This window comes from Odocoileus virginianus, chromosome 1, assembly GCF_023699985.2.
Source record: "Odocoileus virginianus isolate 20LAN1187 ecotype Illinois chromosome 1, Ovbor_1.2, whole genome shotgun sequence".
Classification (NCBI taxonomy): Eukaryota; Metazoa; Chordata; class Mammalia; order Artiodactyla; family Cervidae; genus Odocoileus; species Odocoileus virginianus.
This window is the reverse complement of record NC_069674.1, coordinates 18,789,263-18,809,609: the sequence shown is the minus strand read 5'-3', so window position 1 is coordinate 18,809,609 and position 20,347 is coordinate 18,789,263. Positions and strand designations below refer to the sequence as shown.

Genomic DNA, 20,347 nt, shown 5'->3' with positions numbered 1-20,347 from the left:
ACTCCAGTGTTCTTGCCTGGAGAATTCCAGGAGGAGCCTGGCCGGCTACAGTCCACGGGGTCTCAAAGAGTCTGACACAACTTAGCAACTAAACCACCCACCACCACCACCATACAACATTAAGTCTTTCAGACTTCCCTGGTGGCAAAGAACATTTGCTTCAGTGCCCAGGTGAACACAAAGCACCCGAGTCAGCACTGGACATTAGCATCTCAGCAAGACCACAGACCTTTTAGGGAGAGTGGGAAGGGTACTGCTTCTCTGGAAAAGCCTAGACACCAATTTTATTTCAGAGGCCTTTAGAGGATATCCATGGTCCTTCTGGCTGGAGTAGGTGTTCAAATGTTCCTCTCTGAGGCTCTTTACAAAAAAAGAAGCAGAAGTCTTCCTTTGACTAGTATGCAAGGAGGAGGTGGGAAGGCAGAAAAAAATGAATGGGTTCAAGAATAGGGCCTTTGCAGCCTTTGGACTCTTTCTGCTGCTTATAGAAGAAGAGAAGCGTTTCTCTTTTCTCAGAAAGGTCATGTGGATGAGGGGCAAGGAAGAAAGAGAGAGAAAGCATCCACACTTTTATAATTGGTGGTCTTTGGCAGCATTGCCTTGATCTGAGAGGTGCTGTGGGGAAGTCAAGGGAGTTCTTGAATTCACAGAACCCAAAAAAATGACTTTCTAAGGTCTGCAGCTATGCCAGTTGAGAATAATCCCCAGGCTAAAGGTGAAGTGAATCTGGAAAGGTGAGTCTTGAAAACCAGTTCTTCTTAACCCCTAAAGCAAGAGCAGCTGTGGGCGACCTGGTTTGAAATTGTCTTGCCACTGGAGGATGAGCTCCCATGACTCATCTCTTTAAATGCTTATTAAAGACTGGCTGTCATATTTACTACATTCAAGCCTCATTTTTTGTGATGATTTTGAAACTCAGGAAGAACAGTAAAACATGAGTGATGTTTTGGTGGCAAATATTAAAGAGACTGGATGCAGACAGCTGTGGAAGTCAACATTCGATGTTAAACCCGCGAGCCACTTTAAATTCTTTGGTGAGATAATCTGAGATAACAAGGATTCCACTGAGCCTGGAAACTCGATCGTGACATTTTTATTATAACATAAGTGAGTATTTGTTAAATAAAATTATGTGACACAGTCATACCAAGAGTTCTCCTTCAGGACTCTTTCCATTTTTTCAGACAAAACATTTTCTTAAGGATATTTTACACATTGCTTCAGAAATATAAGACAAATTCTACTTATATGAGGTATCAAAAGTAGTCTAACAATTAGAAAGTTGAATGGTAGTTACCAGGGGCCATGAGGAGAGGGAAAAGTGGAATGTCGGTTCATAGGTATTGTTTTTGCAAGATGAATAAGTTCTAGAGATCTTTCACACAGCAGTGTGCATGTAGTTAACTGTTCTGTACTGTATGCCTAGAAATGGTTTGGTTTGAATGGTAAATTTCATATGACATGCTTTATAACCACATTAAAAAAAAAAAGAAAGATATTAAAATGGATTAGGGAAGTAAGGAGCACCATTTAACAAGCATTTAATTTTAGATCAGTGCCCTGCTTCCCAGGTGGCACTAATGGTAAAGAACTCGGCTGCCAATGCAGGAGACACAAGAGATGTGGGTTCGATCCCTGGGTCCAGAAGATCTCCTGGAGGAGGGCATGGTAACCCACTCCAATATTCTTGCCTGGAGAATCCCATGGACAGAGGAACCTGGTGGTCTGCAGTCCATGAAGTCGCAAAGAGTCAGACATAACTGAAGAGACTTAACATGCATGCACGCCCCGTGGAAATATCTTCTGATTCACTACTTTTGTGATTCTCCTTTAGTTAGATTCCAGGTGAGATGACAGAGTAATGGAAGTTTCAGCCTATAGATGTTATTCAGTGTATCTTGAGGGACACCAGAGGTAGCCATGAGAATGCCAACTATAGAAGAAACTTCCAGGGCTTTTAGATGCTACAATTACCCAGCATCTAGTAATGGCAGAAGGGTTCCATTGAGTCACAGGCAAGTTTCCACTGATGTCACACTCTGAATTATTCTTTGAGTGGATATGACAAAATGTGTCTGGGTTATGACTGTAGCGTGTACAGTGTGGCATTCATGAGGCAAAATGGGAGAATCCATGGTTGTCCAGGCTATTCCTTCACTGCTCTCTGCGCAGAGAGTCGAGATTTGGGGGCGTGGTGGTGAGCAGAATATTTGACTTTGTTTATGAATGAAGTCATTGCTGTAAAACTTTCTGTGGGTAAACAATTTGTATTCAGACTAAAATAGTGTTTAAATATCTAGTGTAAGTGGCTTCCCTGGTGGCTCAGCGGTAAAGAATCCACTTGAAATGCAGGAGCTGCAGGAGATGTGGGTTTGATCCTTGGGTTGGGAAGATCCCCTGAAAGAAGGCATGGCAACCCACTCCAGTATTCTTGCCTGGATAATCCCATGGACAGAGGAGCCTGCAGGGTTACTGTCCGTAGGGTTGCAAAGAGTCAGACACGACTGAAATGACTGAACACGCACACATCTAGTAACAAAAATGAAAATGTCATTTGTCTTTAAAAAGGTTGTGCCCTTTTCTTGTTCCTTTTTTTTTGTTTGTTTCAGTTGACTGCCACGTAAGTTTGGACTTGATTTATCAGTACAAAAGTGCCTTTAATTTTTTTGTGGCAGGGTGAATGAATGAACCGCCACTGCTATCACCAGTCCTGAGAACAACCCTCTCCTATTCAGCGATCTTCTCCCCTTGGGAGCAGCTGTGTGTACCCTCACATGGTGCTCAGGGACACAAATGTGGGCCTTTCTGCTTGGTGACTAGAGGAAAGCTCTTAGATCCATTCTGATAGGCATGGAGCCCCAGAGCAGATGCAGGACTCTGACTGTCAGACTGTTACCCAGTGTCCAGAGACTGAGGCCTCAGCTGATCCCCTCTCCAACCCTCATGCAGGCAAAGCCCCAACACTGAAGGTAGGCTGTGAGGCTAATTTGCTTTCTGGGCAATCCCAAACTTGTCCATACCTTTGTTTTGCCTTTGTTTTAATCAGACAGCAATCCCTGAAAGAGACAGTGAGCATCAGAGAGAGCCAGGCAGAGACAGTGAGAGGTTAGCCTGAGGAAATCAAGATGTGCCTTGAGGACTGGATGTAGAGATATCAGAATCAGACCTAAAGACAGAGCAGCGGAGACACCACCGATGAACACAGAGATAAGCAGAGTGATGATGTCAAAGGGAACATGTGATCTTAGAAAGAAATTGAGTAGAAAAGTATATACCAGAGTCTGTATCTGAGGGGTGTACAAGAGAGGTATAACTAGGGAATGAGAACCAGAGAGACTGGCTGGTTAGTCTTCTGAGCCTGAGAGCATGAGGATGCAAAATAAGACTTTTATTTGATGATAAATACCTATTTCTTCATCCTGATATTTCTTCAAAAGATCCTGCAGCTTGTGCTGCTAGGTAAGGCTCCCTTATTCAAAGATTTTAAAGAAGTCGAGACCAGCATTCATCATCATTAAACGACAATTGTTAAAAACCCATTTCAGAATCAGATTTAGCTCGTGAGTCCTTGCTTATTCAAAGATTGGACTTCTTGCAATTTTAGCCTCTCGAACCCTTGGAGAAACTGGAAACATCTCTGAGCTGGTAAGGAATCTTAATTAAAACTGAGGTGATTTACTCCTGGCCGGGGACCTTCATGGATTAACTCTTCTTTAACATAGAATGCTAAAAAGACTTGCTATCTTATCTTTCAGGCCATGGCCAGTTAGAAAGAACAAATTGCAAAGGTCAAGTTATGTTGGTAGCAGAGGAAAGTGCACTCTTATAGCCTGACTCTGAGGAAGGCTGCAGAAATATACCAGATTCAGAGTTAACAAAGCCTGGGAACTTTCAGGATTGAAACAAGCAGCCCAGCAGACTGGACAATGCAGGTCCAGGTGTCCCCCCCTGTAACATTTCATAGTTAGTTAAATTTGAGAAGTAGAGGGATCTTAGATCTTATCTAACTCCTACACTAGGATGTCTCCAAGATACTAAATAAAAATGTAAGACATTTCATATGTATAGTTTAAAATATATCAAGTCGATAATTCTGAAATGAAAGATTTGGCATTTGAAGGGGTAAATTTTTGTCATCTGAAAATCACTTTTATTTGGAGCACTTAATTCTCTGAGGATGCTCAATAATTTTAGCATTAGAATAGACAGACCAGGGCATGGGTGCCACCTCTCTTGTCAGAATGACCCTCTCTGCATTAGCTTGGCTTCTCTGTTCAAAAGGCAAGGCATGACAGCAGCATTTCTGTGGGCCTCCTTCATATTTCTCCGCTAAATTAGACCAGCCTTCAGGAAAGAAGAAGCTTGGTATATATGTCATAACTGATCTTCTGACTGATTCTTCTTGGGGACTTTTGAAAAAGTTGAGAAGTAGGCCCTTAGTTAACAATATATTTATTTGGCTATGGTTCCAGTTTCTTTAGGGCTTCCCAGATGGTGCTAGCAGTAAAGAACCCACCTGCCAACGCAGGAGACACAGTAAAGGCAGGTTCAAATCCCTGGGTCGGGAAGATCCCCTGAAGGAGGGCTGGCAACTCAGTCCAGTAATTTTGCCTGGAGAATCCCGTGGACAGAGGAGCCTGGAGAGTTACAGTCCATGGGATCACAGAGTCGGACATGACTAAACACTAGTTTCTTTATATCTTATTACAGAACTTTGGAAAGACGTTCATTCAATCCAGCACCCTGATCTCTTAGGACCAAAGAAATCTGTTCCCCCCTCCACCTTCCTGTCATGTCCAAACTTCTATGATGCCTCTCCTGTCTCCTTCCTCACTCCTGGGTGTTTGTGTCATGTGTTAAAGCATATGTTGCTGCTGCTGCTGCTAGGCTGCTGCAATTCACCAGGCCAACCATTCACCCTCTGGAGGCATCTTGAATTACCATCGCAGCCCTTTTTTCCATCCCAGGTCACATTATGGTATAAATCACCATCTTTCGCTTATCAGGAAGTTACAAGGGGCAAAGAGCAGCAGGGTTCCTTATTTGATCTCTGCAGCTCTGAGTTGGCAGTGTGTGTTCTGTGGCTGGTCTCTGTAAATGGAGTAGAGAATGAGGAGTTTCTGGATTACTGTGTGCTGGTCCCGGCTCCATGGCCCTGGTGCGGGTCAGTCCCTCGGGGAGATGCTCTCGGACCTGAGGACCGCATCAAGTCATGCCTCAAGGCACGGAAGAGGCTGAGGAGGGACTGGGCCCAGACGTCCTTCTGATACCCTTGGGACAAGGCTGTGCGGTAGGCCGTGTAGGCTAGAGTCAGCGCTGTCCTTTCAAAGTCCTCTTTCTTGAGGATGCCTGGGCGGCTGGAGAGGCTGGCACTCAGCCGCCGGATGTCAGGGATGCTCTTGGGGATCACGTCATTGCAGACAGCCCGGAAGTCTGAAGCCTTCCGCAGGGAGGCCAGCTCCTCGTCCTTGATGGAGATCTTCAGGTCAGGGCTGATCTCAAGTTCAGCCAGCAGGAACTGAGGAGAAACACGGGGTGTGGAAAGACATGAGGCACCCATGGTCATTGAGGACATCGCATCACCAGATTCATGATTACATGTGTTCATGTAAGGGAGGTGGCTCACAAAGAGCTTCGGAATCAAGAGACCTGGGTCCCAGATCTGACTTTCCTACTGTGTAACCTTGGATGAGTTACTTAATTTCTCTCAGCCTCATTTTATCCCTCTGTGAAGTGTGGTTAACAACAACAACACTTCACTGGGAGAGTGTGAGGAGTAAATAAGGCAAATATGGGCGGCATCTAACACCGTGCCTGGTTCAAACCACTGTTAAGTGACTCTGTTGTTTCCAGTGTCCCAAGTCACCCCCTTCTTGCCTTTCTCCCTCCTGCCAACCAAAAATCTTCTACAGCACAAACTGGCTATTTTCGATACTTCAAAATCAGAAGCTGGGTATTCGAAGGATGCAGAGAATTGTGCTAGGAATTAAGTGGACTACAGACATCTGTCCTCATCTGTTACCTGTTCTTTAAGGATGGGGTAAGGTCTGTCATTTGCACCCCCTGCTCTGTGCCCGGCTCATATCAGGAATCTAATAAGTCCTGACTCTTCCCTCTGGCTCTAGCGTTCCCCAGCTCTGACCCATTTTCCATGCTACTGTCTGTTATCTTCCTAAAGCAGATCTGTTCCTCAGACTCCCATGTTCATAGCTTGGCAAAGTCTATGCATTTTCCAGTTTGTTCCCCGAGGCAGGGTTTGAAATCTGCCGCCTGGCTCAGCCACTTGGCTGCGGCAGGCTGTCTGCTTCTCAGCCAGACAGTTGTAGTGCTGGAGGACCTCAAGGCAGGAGGGGGACTTGGGTGATCACTGGAGCCCCTTATCTAACAGCTGAGGAGACTCGGGTCCAGAGAGACACCGTGGCTTATGTAAGGTCATGTGGCTGATGGGCGGCAGAAGCAGAGCTAAAGCTCAGATCTCGAGCCTGCATTTTCACCGCTGAACCAGGCCACGGGGCCTTGGGAAATTCACTGTGGTCTGGAGGAGAAGTGGGGTCGTGGTGCCAGAGGTGTGAAAGGCAGAGGAAGAGAGCCTTTGGGGTGGCCTCAGACTCGAAAATGGGGCTCTCCCTGTGTGAGGTTACCGAGAGTCAGTGCCACTCAGACACCAGGTGTGGCATCATCTGGGCACTGCTGACCATCCTGGCTTAAAGCCCTGGTAGGGGCAGACTGCCCTCTTCTGCTGCTTGAGTGCTGGTAGGGGCACCTCTGAGCCAAGTCTAAATCTCTAGTTTTGCCTCCACTGAATTCCTAATGTCGTCCGTCCCTGGGATGACAGGTGGGACAGGAGAGGGGTACAAAGACCACTAGCCTCGAGGTGGGCAGGATTCTGGGACCTCCACACACAAGTCTAGTCTGGTTCCCCAGGCAGCAGAGACCACCCGCTGTCAGGGGCTCAGGTCACTTCTCCAAAAACCACAGAAAAGGAGCAATGCCTGCTCCGTGACTTGGGTTGCTCACTCTGCCCTCTGCCTACCTCATAGAGCAGCTCTACTTCCTCCAGGGAGCTCTGCAGGATGGGGTTCAAGGGCAGCGATGAGGATCTCTTTGGCCGGTGGGCGGCAGGGAAGAGCACGGCTGCAAGAAATTAAGAGTGAGCTTGAGGGCTTGCTGTGTGCGCTGGCTTTTCCCTGTGGGTGAACTCCAAGGTCAGCCAGACTCTCTTGAAAGTGACTCCGATTGGTGGTGGATGCAGAGGGGGAGAGGTGACAGACCACCCTGGCGTGTCCCAGAGAGTCCTAGGCATATCAGAGGTTACTATTTCACACCAATGATTCCAAACCTGGCTTCTCATCAGAATCATTTCAGAAAGTTTTGAAAAATACGTATGTCTAAGGAGTATGAATCCTCATGGGCCTTTATGTTAGAACAAAAACATTTATAGTAGTTACGACATAGGAGCAACCTGAGTGTTCATTGACAGATGAATGGATAAAGAAGTGGTAGGTATACATAAACAATGGGATGTTACTCAGATATCAAAAAGAATGAAATAATGCCATTTGCCACAACATGGGTGCACCTAGAGATGACCATGCTAAGGAAAGTAAGTCAGAGGAAAACAAACATATGATATCGCTTATATGTGGGATCTTAAATAAAATGAAACTTATTTACAAAATGGAAATAGACTCACAAACATAGAAAACAAACCTATGTTTACCAAAGGTGGGGGAGGGGGAGATAAATTAGGCGTTTGGGATTAGTAGAGGCAAACTATTAGATATAGACTAGATAAGCAACAAGGACCTATTGAATAGCACAGGGAACTATACCCAATATCTTGTAATAACATGTAATGGAAAAGGATCTAGAAAAAGAATCTCAATGTGTATAACTGAGTCACTTGGATATACACCTGAAACTAACACATTAGAAATCAACTATATTTCAATACAAATTAAAAAAAAGAGATGAGCAAACCATTGACCACTGCCCCCCTCCCCAATTCAACAAACAACTCCCTAATGCTACTGTTCCCTACTAACACTGCACGTTTCAGCACTTTATCAGAATGAAGTGTACTGGTTTATGTTTATTGACAACCCTTTGAATCAGAGACTCAGACATCTGGCTTATTGCCCTGCCACCTGGAGGAGAGCTGCCAAGAATCTAAGCACAGGTGATGAAGTGTAGAAAGAGAGCTGCACAGACCCTGACACTGGCTCTGGGGTTGTGTGGCGTCAAGGGCGTGACTCAGAAACGCATTTGCTATAAAATCAGTGACTTGACACAGAAGTTCCTCAGTGGCTGCATAGAGATGTAGTGGCTGGGAGAAGATGGGCAAGCTGCTAGAGGCAGACAGGACCAAGAATTAGGAGCTGACGGAGGATATGAGAAAGAGAAGACAGAATATTATAGGAATTGTTGTTGTTTAGTTATTAAGTTGTGTCCAACTCTTTGTGACCCCATGGATTATACCCCGCCAGCCTCCTCTGTCCATGGCATTTCTCAGGCAAGAATACTGGAGTGTGTTGCCATTTCCTTCTCCAGTGGATTTTAGTGACCTAGGGATTGAACCCATGTTTCCTGCATTGGCAGGTGAATCCTTTACCACTGAGCCACACGAGAAGCCCACTGTAGGAATAGTCATTAGAAATTGCACTTCTCCTGGACCTATCAGGCTAGAAGCAGGTGGCCCCATCCACCCCCACAGCCCCTCCATGTCCCAAGACACGGTGCAGAAAGGATTGGCAAGCCCACTGCCAGCTGTAAGAAAAATGGGCCACTTCTTTGAGACACTTGGTTGTGATCTAGAGGCCTGGGCAAGTAGCTATAAAAACTGGTGAGTCTTCAAGGGAAGGTTCATCCCCTGAAGTTGTGCAAGGCAAAATTTGCATAATTGTACATGATCGCTCAGTTTCTTGACTATGGTGACCTTGGACCACCAGGGAAGGGTCCAGTGATGTCCAGAGTAGAATGTTGAAGAAGGGAACTGCAGAAGCATGAAGAAGGGAACTGCAGAAGCATTTAGAAGGATTTCTATCAGAAGTGATAACAGTGAAATATCCTTGACGTAAAGGACATTTCCTGAAAAGCTCACTGGTAGGAACCTAACCTCCTGGAAAAACTGCCTGGCTATAGAACTGCTGTAACACTGCCATTTCTGTAATCCATTTACTATCTAGCCCACAAGTTCCTCAGGGGCTTGGATAAATACGCTTTCAGATTTCTGTCTGCCCGGCGGAGAACCTGGCAGCCTTTCAGGGTGCACACAAGATGCAGATGTTGGCAGACAGAATCCCTACATTGAAGGGGACCTTGACGGGCAGAGGGACAGCCCTACATCCCCAGACCACCTTGGGGGATGGAGCCTACAAACTCCAGAGCAGTAGTTCCTCACCCAGAATTTTAGCAGAATTTGTTCTCTTTGCCAGAAAAGTGCCCCTTTCCCACAGAATCATAGATTTTAGGGGTTGAGTGAGCCTCTGCTCACTTGAGGCCTCTGCCTGTGGTCTCAGGTGGAGCCAAAGAGGGCAAGGCATCTACTCCACGTGTTTGCAACCTTGACTCCACATGAGTGTCACCCAGGGCACCTGGAGAAGTTCTGATTGAAGTGACTAGTGATTGGGATAGTCAACTTTTTGAAAGCTTTCTAGGTGCTTCGAATGGCAGCCTGGGTTGAGACTCAGAGGGTGCTTGACCAAAAGCTGTGTAGAAAGAGCTGGCCAGGCTAAGTGGCCACCCCAGTTTAGCCCGGGGCTTCTCAACCTTGACCATGTCTTAGAATCACCTGGAAGCTTTAAAGACCTAAATGCCCAAAACTGCCTCCCAGGCATCTCTGGGGTGGATGGATGTAGGCGTTGGGACTCCTGACAGCTCCCAGGTATTACAACAGGCAGGCAGGGTCTGTAACCACTGTGTTATCCAGACCCACTGCCAAGCAGTGCGTGCACTGCTAGAGTTGAGAGTTGCTTCCCATCTGACAGGGCCTTATTCAGGCATCTGAAGAGATGAAAGAGACATCCTAAAGGAAATCAGTCCTGAATATTCATTGGAAGGACTGATGCTGAAGCTGAAACTCCAATAGTGGCCACCTGATTCTCCAAGCCAGGCTTCAGCCATACGTGAACCGTGAACTTCCAGATGTTCAAGCTGGTTTTAGAAAAGGTAGAGGAACAAGAGATCAAATTGCCAACATCTGCTGGATCATTGAAAAAGCAAGAGAGTTCCAGAAAAACATCTATTTCTGCTTTATTGACTATGCCAAAGCCTTCGACTGCGTGGATCACAATAAACTGTGGAAAATTCTGAAAGAGATGGGAATACCAGACCATCTGACCTGCCTCTTGAGAAACCTGTATGCAGGTCAGGAAGCAACAGTTAGAACTGGACATGGAACAACAGACTGGCTCCAAATAGGAAAAGGAGTATGTCAAGGCTATATATTGTCACCCTGCTTATTTAACTTATATGCAGAGTACATCATGAGAAATGCTGGGCTGGAAGAAGCACAAGCTGGAATCAAGACTGCTGGGAGAAATATCAATAACCTCAGATATGCAGATGACACCACCCTTATGGCAGAAAGTGAAGAACAAAAGAGCCTCTTGATGAAAGTGAAAGAGGAGAGTGAAAAAGTTGGCTTAAAGCTCAACATTCAGAAAACTAAGATCATGGCATCTGGTCACATCACTTCATGGCAAATAGATGGGGAAACAGTGGAAACAGTGTCAGACTTTATTTTTCTGGGCTCCAAAATCACTGCAGATGGTGATTGCAGCCATGAAATTAAAAGATGCTTACTCCTTGGAAGGAAAATTTTGACCAACCTAGACAGCACATTAAAAAGCAGAGACGTTATTTTGCCAACAAAGGTCCATCTAGTCAAGGCTATGGTTTTTCCAGTGGTCATGTATGGATGTGAGAGTTGGACTATAAAGAAAGCTGAGTGCTGAAGAATTGATGCTTTTGAACTATGGTGTTGGAGAAGACTCTTGAGAGTCCCTTGGACTGCAAGGAGATCCAACCAGTCCATCCTAAAGGAGATCAGTCCTGGGTGTTCATCTGAAGGACTGATGTTGAAGCTGAAGCTCCAATACTTTGGCCACCTGATGCAAAGAGCTGACTCATTGGAAAAGACCCTGCTGCTGGGAAAGATTGAGGGCAGGAGGAGAAGGGGACGACAGAGGATGAGATGGTTGGATGGCATCACCAACTTGATGGACATGGGTTTGGGTGGACTCTGGGAGTTGGTGATGGACAGGGAGGCCCGGTGTGCTGCGATTCATGGGGTCGCAAAGAGTCGGACACGACTGAGTGACTGAACTGAACTGAACTGATGTGAAGAGCTGATTCATTTGAAAAGACCCTGATGCTGGGAAAGATTGAAGGTGGGAGGAGAAGGGGACGACAGAGGATGAGATGGATGGATGGCATCACCGACTCAATGGACATGAGTTTGAGTAAACTCCAGGAGTTGGTGATGGACAGTGAGGCCTGGCATGCCGCAGTCCATGGCGTCGCAAAAAGCCGGACACGACTGAGCGACTGAACTGAACTGAAGAGAGCAAGACCCTTGTGTCCTTGGATACAGAGATGGAGGCACAAGGAGGGGTGCACTTTCCTTGGCGGGAGGAGGAGCAGATGTGGGCTATGTCTTCTTCTGACCCTGAAACCCCTTTTCAAGGTAAGATCTGAGAGCAACTTCTTTATGTGTTCTCTGTGATTGTGAAATGAAAGGTCTTGTTCTCTTTTAAAAAAAAAAATCACTTGGCAGCAGGGGAAGAGCCAAGACGGGAACAAGGTCCCAGCATGGGCCCTGAAGTTATTCAGACCTGCACTTTCTTCAGTCAATTGTTTCCCCGGGAACAGTCACTTCCTTTAAGGTGCAGACATGCTGGTAGACCACTAATTCTCAAGAATTGGTAAGAAAAGGCTTCCTGATGAAAGCTGTATTTAATAATGGAAACACTGTTTCCAGTATCCCTTGTTCTCAAAGTTTTTAAAATAATAACAGTTCTGGGAAGATTGTTAGAAATAAGGTCAGCCTCTGGATGAGGCTGGTTATTGCTTCAGAAAGTCTGTGTGGGGAGCACAGGAATCTCAAAGATGGACCCTCCCCCCTTCCTCCCATCCCCACCCTGCACGTACCCCTCAGGTTGCTGTGGCTGCTTGACGGTGCGGGTGGGGCAGGGGGCTTTTTGTACCTTGTGAGCCAAGGGTTCACATTCCATTTTATAGATGAAGAAACTTGGAGGCTAAGAAACTTGCCTTCGGCCACCCAACTGGTTTATAATAAGGCCTGAGATTAAAATCCAGGTCTCATGGGCTTCAAAACCCAACACTGCTATATTTAAAATAGATAACCAACAAGGACCTATTGTTTAGCACAGGGAACTCTGCTCAATACTCTGTAAGAACCTAAATAGGAAAAAAAAGTTGAAGAATAGATACATGTATATGTATAACTGACTTACTTTGCTGTGTACCTGAAACTAATAAAACACTGTTAATCAACTCTACTCAATACAAACTAAAAATTAATAATATCAAATTAAAACCAAAAACCAGGTGAACAGAAACTCCTCCAATCTCACTGACGGGGTGTGTGTGTGTCTGTGCTAGTCGCTCAATCATGTCTGACTCTTTTCAACCCAATGGATTGTAGGCCGCCAGGCTCCTCCACCGATGGAATTCTCCAGGCAAGAATACTGGAGTGGGTAGCCATTCCCTTCTCCAGGGCATCTTCCGACCCAGGAATTGAACCCAGGTCTCCTGCATTGCAGGCAGATCCTGGTCTGAGTCACCAGAGGAGTCCTATAGGAAGGATACATGTAGTTAATTAGAAATGAATGAATGCATATGGTGTAAAACATACTCTTAAATGCATCACACATATTTTTAAAACAAATCTCTAACTTTGATTTATAATGTGTTATGTGAAGTTATTTTATTTCCTTAGGCTCCAAAATCACTGCAAACAGTGACTGCAGTCATGGATTTAAAAGACACTCCCTGGAAGGAAAGCTGTGACAGACCTAGGCAGCATATTCAAAAACAAAAACACCATTTGCCAACAAAGGTATGTATAGTCAAAGCTGTGGCTTTTCCAGTAGTCATGTACGGATATGAGTTGGACCATAAAGAAGACTGAGTGCCAAAGAAGTGATGCTTTTGAACTGTGGTGTTGGAGAAGACTCTTGAGAGTCCCTTGTACTGCAAGGAGATCAAACTAATCAATCCTAAATGAAATCAGTCCTGAATATTCACTGAAGGTGACTGATGCTGAAGCTGAAGCTCCAATACTTTGGCCACCTGATGCGAAGAGCTGACTCATTGGAAAAGATCCTTACCCTGGGAGACATTGAAGGCAGGTGAAGAAGCAGGTGGCAGAGGGTGAGATGGTTAGATGGCATCACTGACTCAGTGGATGTGGATTTGAGCAAACTCCTGGAGACAGTGAAGGACAGGGAAGCCTGGTGTGCCACAGTCCATGCGGTCTCAAAGAGTCAGACACAATTGAGCTATTGAGCACCAACATTCTCAGGAGGGGCCTGAAATGCTGCCTGACCATTACTCACGTTTCCTGATTCCTCTCACTCGCTGACTCCACACCTCCTCCTTTCTCCTGATGCCAGTTACTCACTTCTTGCCCAGATTCTCTGACTTCCCTTCTGTTATTGTTTCCCTGCTCTCATCTAGAGCTTTGGACCAGGTCTCCAATAAAGACTCACTCACCTTTCCACCTTTCTCTCCCACATCATTAGTTTTCCCTTCTCTACTGATTTTTCAAATTGGCATGAAAACACATTGCTGCTTGCTGCTTCTTAAAAAAAAAAATCCTCCCTTGCCGGCCACTCTTACTCCCCATCCATCTCTTTGTATTGCTGACTCCTGGCCTCAGCCTGTGTCAGGATGTGTGACTCCTCTCTCCTCACCACCCTGACTTCTGTACTGATCGTCCGCTTTGTATTTCCAGGTCAGACTTCTAGATACCCAACTGCCTACAGGAATCTCCTTTTGGATTTGTAATAGTTGTCTTTCCTGATCCCTGACCCAGTGCCAGTCCCCACCACCCCTCGCACCTGTTTCTCTCTCCTGATTTGTCTGCTGTCTTTCCATCTCTCACAGCTGCCCAAGCCAGAACCTGGGAGTCATGAGTCATCCTTGCCTTTTCTCTTTCACATTTCACACCCAACCAATCAACAAATCTTGTTGGCTTTACCTTCAGAACATACCTGGAATCTGGCTGCTTGCTTACCACATCCCTGCTAACCTCCAGGTGTCTAAACCTTGAGCATTTCTCCTAATGGTGCTTCTGCTTCCATCCTTGGTTGCCATCATCATCCTCATTGCACTCTTTTTTTTCACCATGCCACACAGGGAGGCATCTTAGTTTGCCTACCAGGCATGGAACCCATGCTCCCTGCAACGGAAGGGCCGAGTCTCAACCACTGGAAGGAAGTCCATCTCATTGTATTCTTAACAAAGCAACTAGAGCAATTCTGTGAAAGCATAGGCTCCATGATATCAACCTTCTGCCGGGAAACTTCTGTGACTTCTCATCTCCCTGATAGTAAAAGCCAAATATCTTCAGATGTAGGAAATGGCAGCCCATTCCAGTGTTCTTGCCTGGAAAATTCCATGGACAGAAGAGCCTGGTGGGCTTCTGTCCATGGGGTTGCAAAGAGTCAGACATGACTAAGCACCTGAGCACACACAAATATATGTATTCTTTTTCATTGTAGGTTATACAAGATGTTGAATATGGTTCCTTGTGCTATACAGTAAGTCATTGTTTTTATCTATTTTATACATAGTAGTTTGTATCTGCTAATCCCAAATTTTTAATTCATCCCTCTCCCACCCATTTTCCCCTTTAGTAACTGCATGCTTGTTTTCTGTGTCTGTTTCTGTTTTGTAAACAAGTTCATTTGTATCTTATTTTAGAGTCCACATATAAGTGGTATCATATGATATTTGTCTTTCTCTGTCTGACTTCACTTAATACAATAACCTCTAGCTACATCCATGTTGTTGCAAATGGCATTATTTCATTTTTTATGGCTGAGTAGTATTCCATTGTATACATGTACCATATCTTCTTTATCCATTTTCTGTCAATGGACATCTAAGTTGCTTCCATGTCTTGGCTATTATTGTGAATAGTGCTGCTATGAACATTGAGGTGCATTATTTTTTGGAACTAGAGTTTTCTTCAGATATGTACTCAGAGGTGGGATTGTTGGATCATATGGTAGCTCTATTTTTAATTTTTTGAGGAACCTCCATACTGTTCTCCATAGTGGCTGCACTAACTTACATTCCTACCAACAGTGAAGAAGGGTTCCCTTTTCTTCACACCAGAGAAGCTACTTTTAATTATTTCAGTCAAGGCTGGCACCTGTCTTGCTCTCTATGCCTTAGCTCCTTCAAGCTTTCTTGCCCAGACATGCAGGCAGAAGCCTGCCTAATGGAAGAGCCTATTTTTGCTTTGATTCTGATCTTCTCGTTGACTTTTATAACTTGTGACAGAAATCTCTTCTTCCCTCCCATCTCTCAAATAGGTTAAAAAAGCAAACAAACAGAATGGTATTAAGATTATGGCTTCTGGGTAACTGTGTACAGCATCTGTGCCAAAGACCTTGTTGGAAAAGACTCAAAAGATAGACCATATCAAGCCAAAATAAAACCATATTTCTAATGAATCAGTTGAAGCAACTCTATGGAAACAGCCACGGGCGTGGAAAGGAAAAGCCCTCATTTATAACAGATCTTTTGCCAAATCCTACTGATGTCATTTACTTTTTGGCTCCTGGGCTGGCCCTTCAGACAGTGGTCCCCTACCTTTTTGGTACCACGGATTGGTTTCGTGGAAGACAATTTTTTCATGGACTGGAATGGGGGCTGGTTTCAAGATGATTCAAGTGCATTACATTTAATGTGCACTTTATTTCTATTATTACATCAGCTCCACCTCAGATCATCAGGCATTAGTTGGGGGGTGGCTGGGAACCCTTTATTAACACAGTGCCATTCTGAAGAAGCCAGAATCTCAGTCCCTTGTGCTGGGCGTCTTCCTGGAGCACTTCTCAAAGGGCTGCTGTGAGTCGGTTCCCCTGGCCAGAATATGCCACTGCCCAAGGGGAGCCCCACCGCCCAGGGGGAGCCCCTCCACCCAAGTGGAGCCAGGGGATGCTGGGAGCACCTGGAAGGGATGGAGAGGCGAGGATGTGGACAGCAAGGCTCTGCTGCTAGAAACAGCGCGGGAGTGAGGTCGAGTTCTAGGCTTTCAATGGAGGGATCTGGGGCGTGTTCACTTCTTCCCATCCTCCAGTTTTCCTACCTGTTAGTGGTCAGAATAGCAGCTGCCTAAACGCAGTGACATGCAGCAGACAAAGTGCCTACTCAGTCATGCTGGACCAGTGAGTCAGTCCCTACCGGGGGCCTTTCCCTCCACGGAACATTCATGATTGAAAACACACAAAACACTGAACTGGACACCTGAAAATGACACCGAGGAACCACCTTCCTTACGAAACTACTTTTAAAAGAAATAACATGTATATGGAATAAAAATTAAATATTTATAGGAATTCATGCATGCATTTCTTTCTGTTCTTTTAAGACTGGCTAGGTTCCCTGCAGTCCCTTAAGTGATGCGCCGGCAGGACCGGGTGGGACGAGGACTTGGGCCAGGTGTGTCCACTTCCAGGAGGCCTCGCTAACCACAGGTGAGTCATTTAATCTTAATCCAGTCGGTGAGGCTGGAGCAGCCGTGCTGGCCCAGGGAGCCGCCTCCCAGGGCGGAATCCTAGAGAGCGGGTCCAAGGGAGAGGCAGGGAGAATGGTAGGGGAAAAAAGATGTCCTGCCGCAGGGCGCATTCCTGTTGGGTTTATTTCCCCACTTTCACCCGTGGAGCCAGGCGGAGGGGGAGGGTGGAGGCTGGGGTGGTGCTGCGAAGTAGGGGCAGGAGGACTTTGTCGGGAGAGGTAGTCCTCCGACTCTTTCCATAGGGAATTTTTCTCAATTAGGCTTGGCGGTGGAGGCGGGGGTGGGGCTGGGCTAAGGATGAAGGTGAAAGGGACAGTTTATACGTTTGGAAAAATTGGTTTTCCTTTGGGTGTGACTCCCATCCCATCTTTAAAAAATGACAACTGTGGATTCTTTTCACGATTAGACAAAATGCTAAAAATGAATTTAAAAAAATCAACCACGTGGAGGACTTGATGATGGTTGGAAGGGCTCCCATATCATTTGTTGGCTCTGAACGCTGACATGAGCTGCTAATCCAGCACTTAGTATCAGTGGTCTCATGGAGGCCTCTATTTCAGCTGTGTTGGCTTTCTGTCTTTATATAGATCGGTTATCGATATGGGGGGCAGACCTTCCCCAGGGAGGAGTGGGTAGAGGGCCAGAGCAGCTGCTCTCAGGATGTTGCTGTAGAACCCACAGGTTTTCTGTTGAGAATCTCACACTTTCTTTAATGAAATTTTTTTAAGTTGTGAGTAATAGTTGACCTTGATTTAGCTCCTCATTATTTAGGAAGTGTTTTATTTACATTTTTGAATATGACCCTCACATGACAACGCCATGAGGGTCACTTTTTGTTATTAATATGTTATCTGTTCATGAACTAAAGCTCAGAGAGGTCAAGAGACTTGTCAGACATCACACAGCCAATTAGAGGCAGAACTTAAAATTTTTGAGTTCCTTGCAGGGTAGGTAGTTCATGATGCAGCTATTGTATTTACAAGACTTGTAAAAAAAAAAAAAAAATCGAACCATCTCATTTGGCTTTCTAACAGCCTGTGTGTTAGGAAGAGTGGATATTATCATCCTTTTTTAATAGGCAAATTAAGGAAGGCCCAGTTTCACACAGGGGTAAGTGGCAGAATACAACACCGAGGTCTCTTTGCTCTGTGCTTCCAGGTATTACCCCCCAAATTTGTGCACATGATGAGCAGGGAAGTGTGTGTGTGTGATGTTCACTGGAAAAAAAAGGGAAGATGCTTCATTAATTATTTGTCCCTGGGCAAGAATCATTTCATAGCCCAGTATAGAGAATTGGCAAGTCCCTAATCTCAGGTTTACAAGTGAGGGAGTAAGAACCCTAATAAGTGCCTTGACTTTTGCTTTCCCCCGTATCAAATCCACCTGCTCCACGCTGCTCTGTGCCCCAGCTGGCTGCTGCTTCCTTCCCTGACTCTCTCCTTGAGAACCAGGCAGGGGACTCATTCCCTTGCTGCTGTGCCATCTTCACCCCACTTTGGATCTCTGGGAATACCAGCGAACCTGACTTCTTTTTCCAGTTCTTTCCAGGACAGAGATCTCATTGACTTTAGGCAGCAGAAAGATTTCAGTTCAGATCGGCACGCAGCGGTCAGCGCTATGGGTCCCTCGCTTCCTAAGTGATAAACCTTAGTTGACTGGAGGTGCTGCCAGTGTCTGCCCACGGGAGCCAGAAAAAGATGCCAGCCCAGCTCTGAGGGGCTGCATCCCGAGGGGAAGGAAGTCGTCTGTGGGGAGAAGCCTTACTGGGCTTCCTTTCTGGGGGAGGCTGGCTGGGGTGGTAGCAGCTGGGCCGACACGAGGTTGCTGAGGGGATTACTATTCCTCTTCTGTTGCTGGGCCAGCTCTCTCCAGCTGGAAAGGTGTGACCACTCCTGCTCGGGAAGCAGTGTGGAGCCCTCCACGTGGACATGCCACGTCCCCCAGGGGGCAGAACTCTGGCCGGCCAGCACCCCCAGAGCCATAATATTAGCATCAGCCCTGGGCACCTGCTCTCTGCATGCCCTGCCCAGCTGGTAGCAGCCTTGGGGGCACTTGTGGGAGTCTGTCCACCTTCTATGAAGCAAAGATGACCTTCTCCCCGGCCTGTCAGGAAGGGATGCTCTCTGCACTCTCCACCTCAACCCTGTTTTCTCAGCAGCTTTGATTTTTTTGGGGTGTCACGTCACCCATCACCTTCTAACACCTTATAGCCTGTTGAGAAGCATAAAGTGACAGAGAGGAGATCAAAGGAGGGCACAGGGCTTCTAATTTGCTTCTGTTCCCTCTACCCCTCCAGATTCCTAATGATATTCAAGAAAGAATCATAAGCATCAAACAAATAAAGGAAGGCAACTCACCCCTGGTCCACCTGTGAGACAGAGTGGCCTGAGCATCGGAATACAGCAGCAGAAGCAGCAATGTCTTCCAACACATCTTTTCCTCCAAAAAGGTGAGACGTCGCCCTCGAACCCAAGGGGACCCCAGGAGCCACAGGTATGCCTGTCCTGGCCCTCCCAGGGCGGTGGTGAGGTTCTCACCACCCCTCCGTCTTCAGACGTGCAGAGACGCCCTCTCCTGCCTCCCAAGGGTGGAGTGGGGGTTCCTCCTGGGGAGGACAGGAGTGGGACCTCTGTTACTCCTACTCTCTCTGGGATTGGGGCACTGGGCTTCCACAGAGAGACTCTGTTTTTGAGCACATCTGGAGTGACTCACGGGGCATGTGATCTCTTTGGCAGTGGGGCGGATAAATATAATTTCTGTTCTTGAGTTCCATGTGTTGGATGCACCCACTGGAATTTTTCTTTAACAAACAGACTCGCGGAACTTGTTAGAGAGCCCGGCAAAGAGCTGGCTGCTGTCCCTGTATACACACACACACACACACACACACACACACACACACTCACACCAGCGCCAGGGGCGAGAGCCACAGCGCGAGCCGGGAGACTTGCCCGGCAGACACCAGGACTGACTGGACCCAGGGCTGCGTTCAGAAAAGCAGAGTCTCTGTGGCGTCTGGGCTGAGTGTCCGCTCTTAGCCTTGTGTGGAGCTAGCCCTCGTGAGGAGCAGGAGAGCTGCTGTGGTGTGGAGGCACTGTATGGGCAGGTGATGATCCAGGGGCTCATAGGTGACCCCGTTTGCATTCATGACACCTCGATTTCTGGACTGTCTAGACATGGTCCCAAACCACTTTGATTCTCCCAAGCAAAATAGTAGTGTTTTTCCATGATCATACTTTTGGCATTTGATTAATTTTTATTGAGATATACTTGACATATAACACTGTATAAGTAAGTTCGAGGTGTACAGCACATTGAGTATTTTTTTTCCCCTTTGGTTTCACTGGGTCTTCACTGCTGTGTGGGCTTTCTCTAGTTGTGGTGCCTGGTCTTCTCATTGTGGTGGCTTCTCTTGTTGTGGAGCACAGGCTCAGTAGCTGTGACACACGGGCTTTGGTTAACCTCAGCATGTGTAATCTTCCCGGATCAGGGATCAAACCCATATCCCTTGCATCAGCAAATGGATTACCTATTCACTATGCCACCACGGAAGTCCTCCAATGTGTTGATTTG

The 20,347-nt window shown here is 46.3% G+C and overlaps 1 protein-coding gene across 1 annotated transcript; it reads right to left on the bottom strand.

The window, feature by feature from the left end:
• Positions 1 to 1,077: 1,077 nt before the first annotated feature.
• On the bottom strand, positions 1,078 to 19,482 carry FAM180A (family with sequence similarity 180 member A). Its single transcript, XM_020874036.2, has 3 exons — positions 19,132 to 19,482; positions 7,034 to 7,134; positions 1,078 to 5,518 (listed from the first exon to the last, which is right to left on the bottom strand). Exons 1-3 carry the CDS (start codon positions 19,205 to 19,207, stop codon positions 5,126 to 5,128), a joined length of 570 nt encoding a protein of 189 aa, XP_020729695.1. The 5' UTR covers positions 19,208 to 19,482; the 3' UTR covers positions 1,078 to 5,125.
• Between the last annotated feature and the right edge of the window lie 865 nt (positions 19,483 to 20,347).

Excerpts from the sequence above, each read along its gene's own strand:
- FAM180A (XM_020874036.2), bottom strand. The coding sequence starts at position 19,207 with ATGTGTTGGAAGACATTGCTGCTTCTGCTGCTGTATTCCGATGCTCAG. Across the intron at positions 7,135-19,131 it reads GTCTCACAGGTGGACCAGGG|CCGTGCTCTTCCCTGCCGCC; the intron begins GTGAGTTGCCTT and ends AATTTCTTGCAG. Across the intron at positions 5,519-7,033 it reads AAGTAGAGCTGCTCTATGAG|TTCCTGCTGGCTGAACTTGA; the intron begins GTAGGCAGAGGG and ends GTTTCTCCTCAG.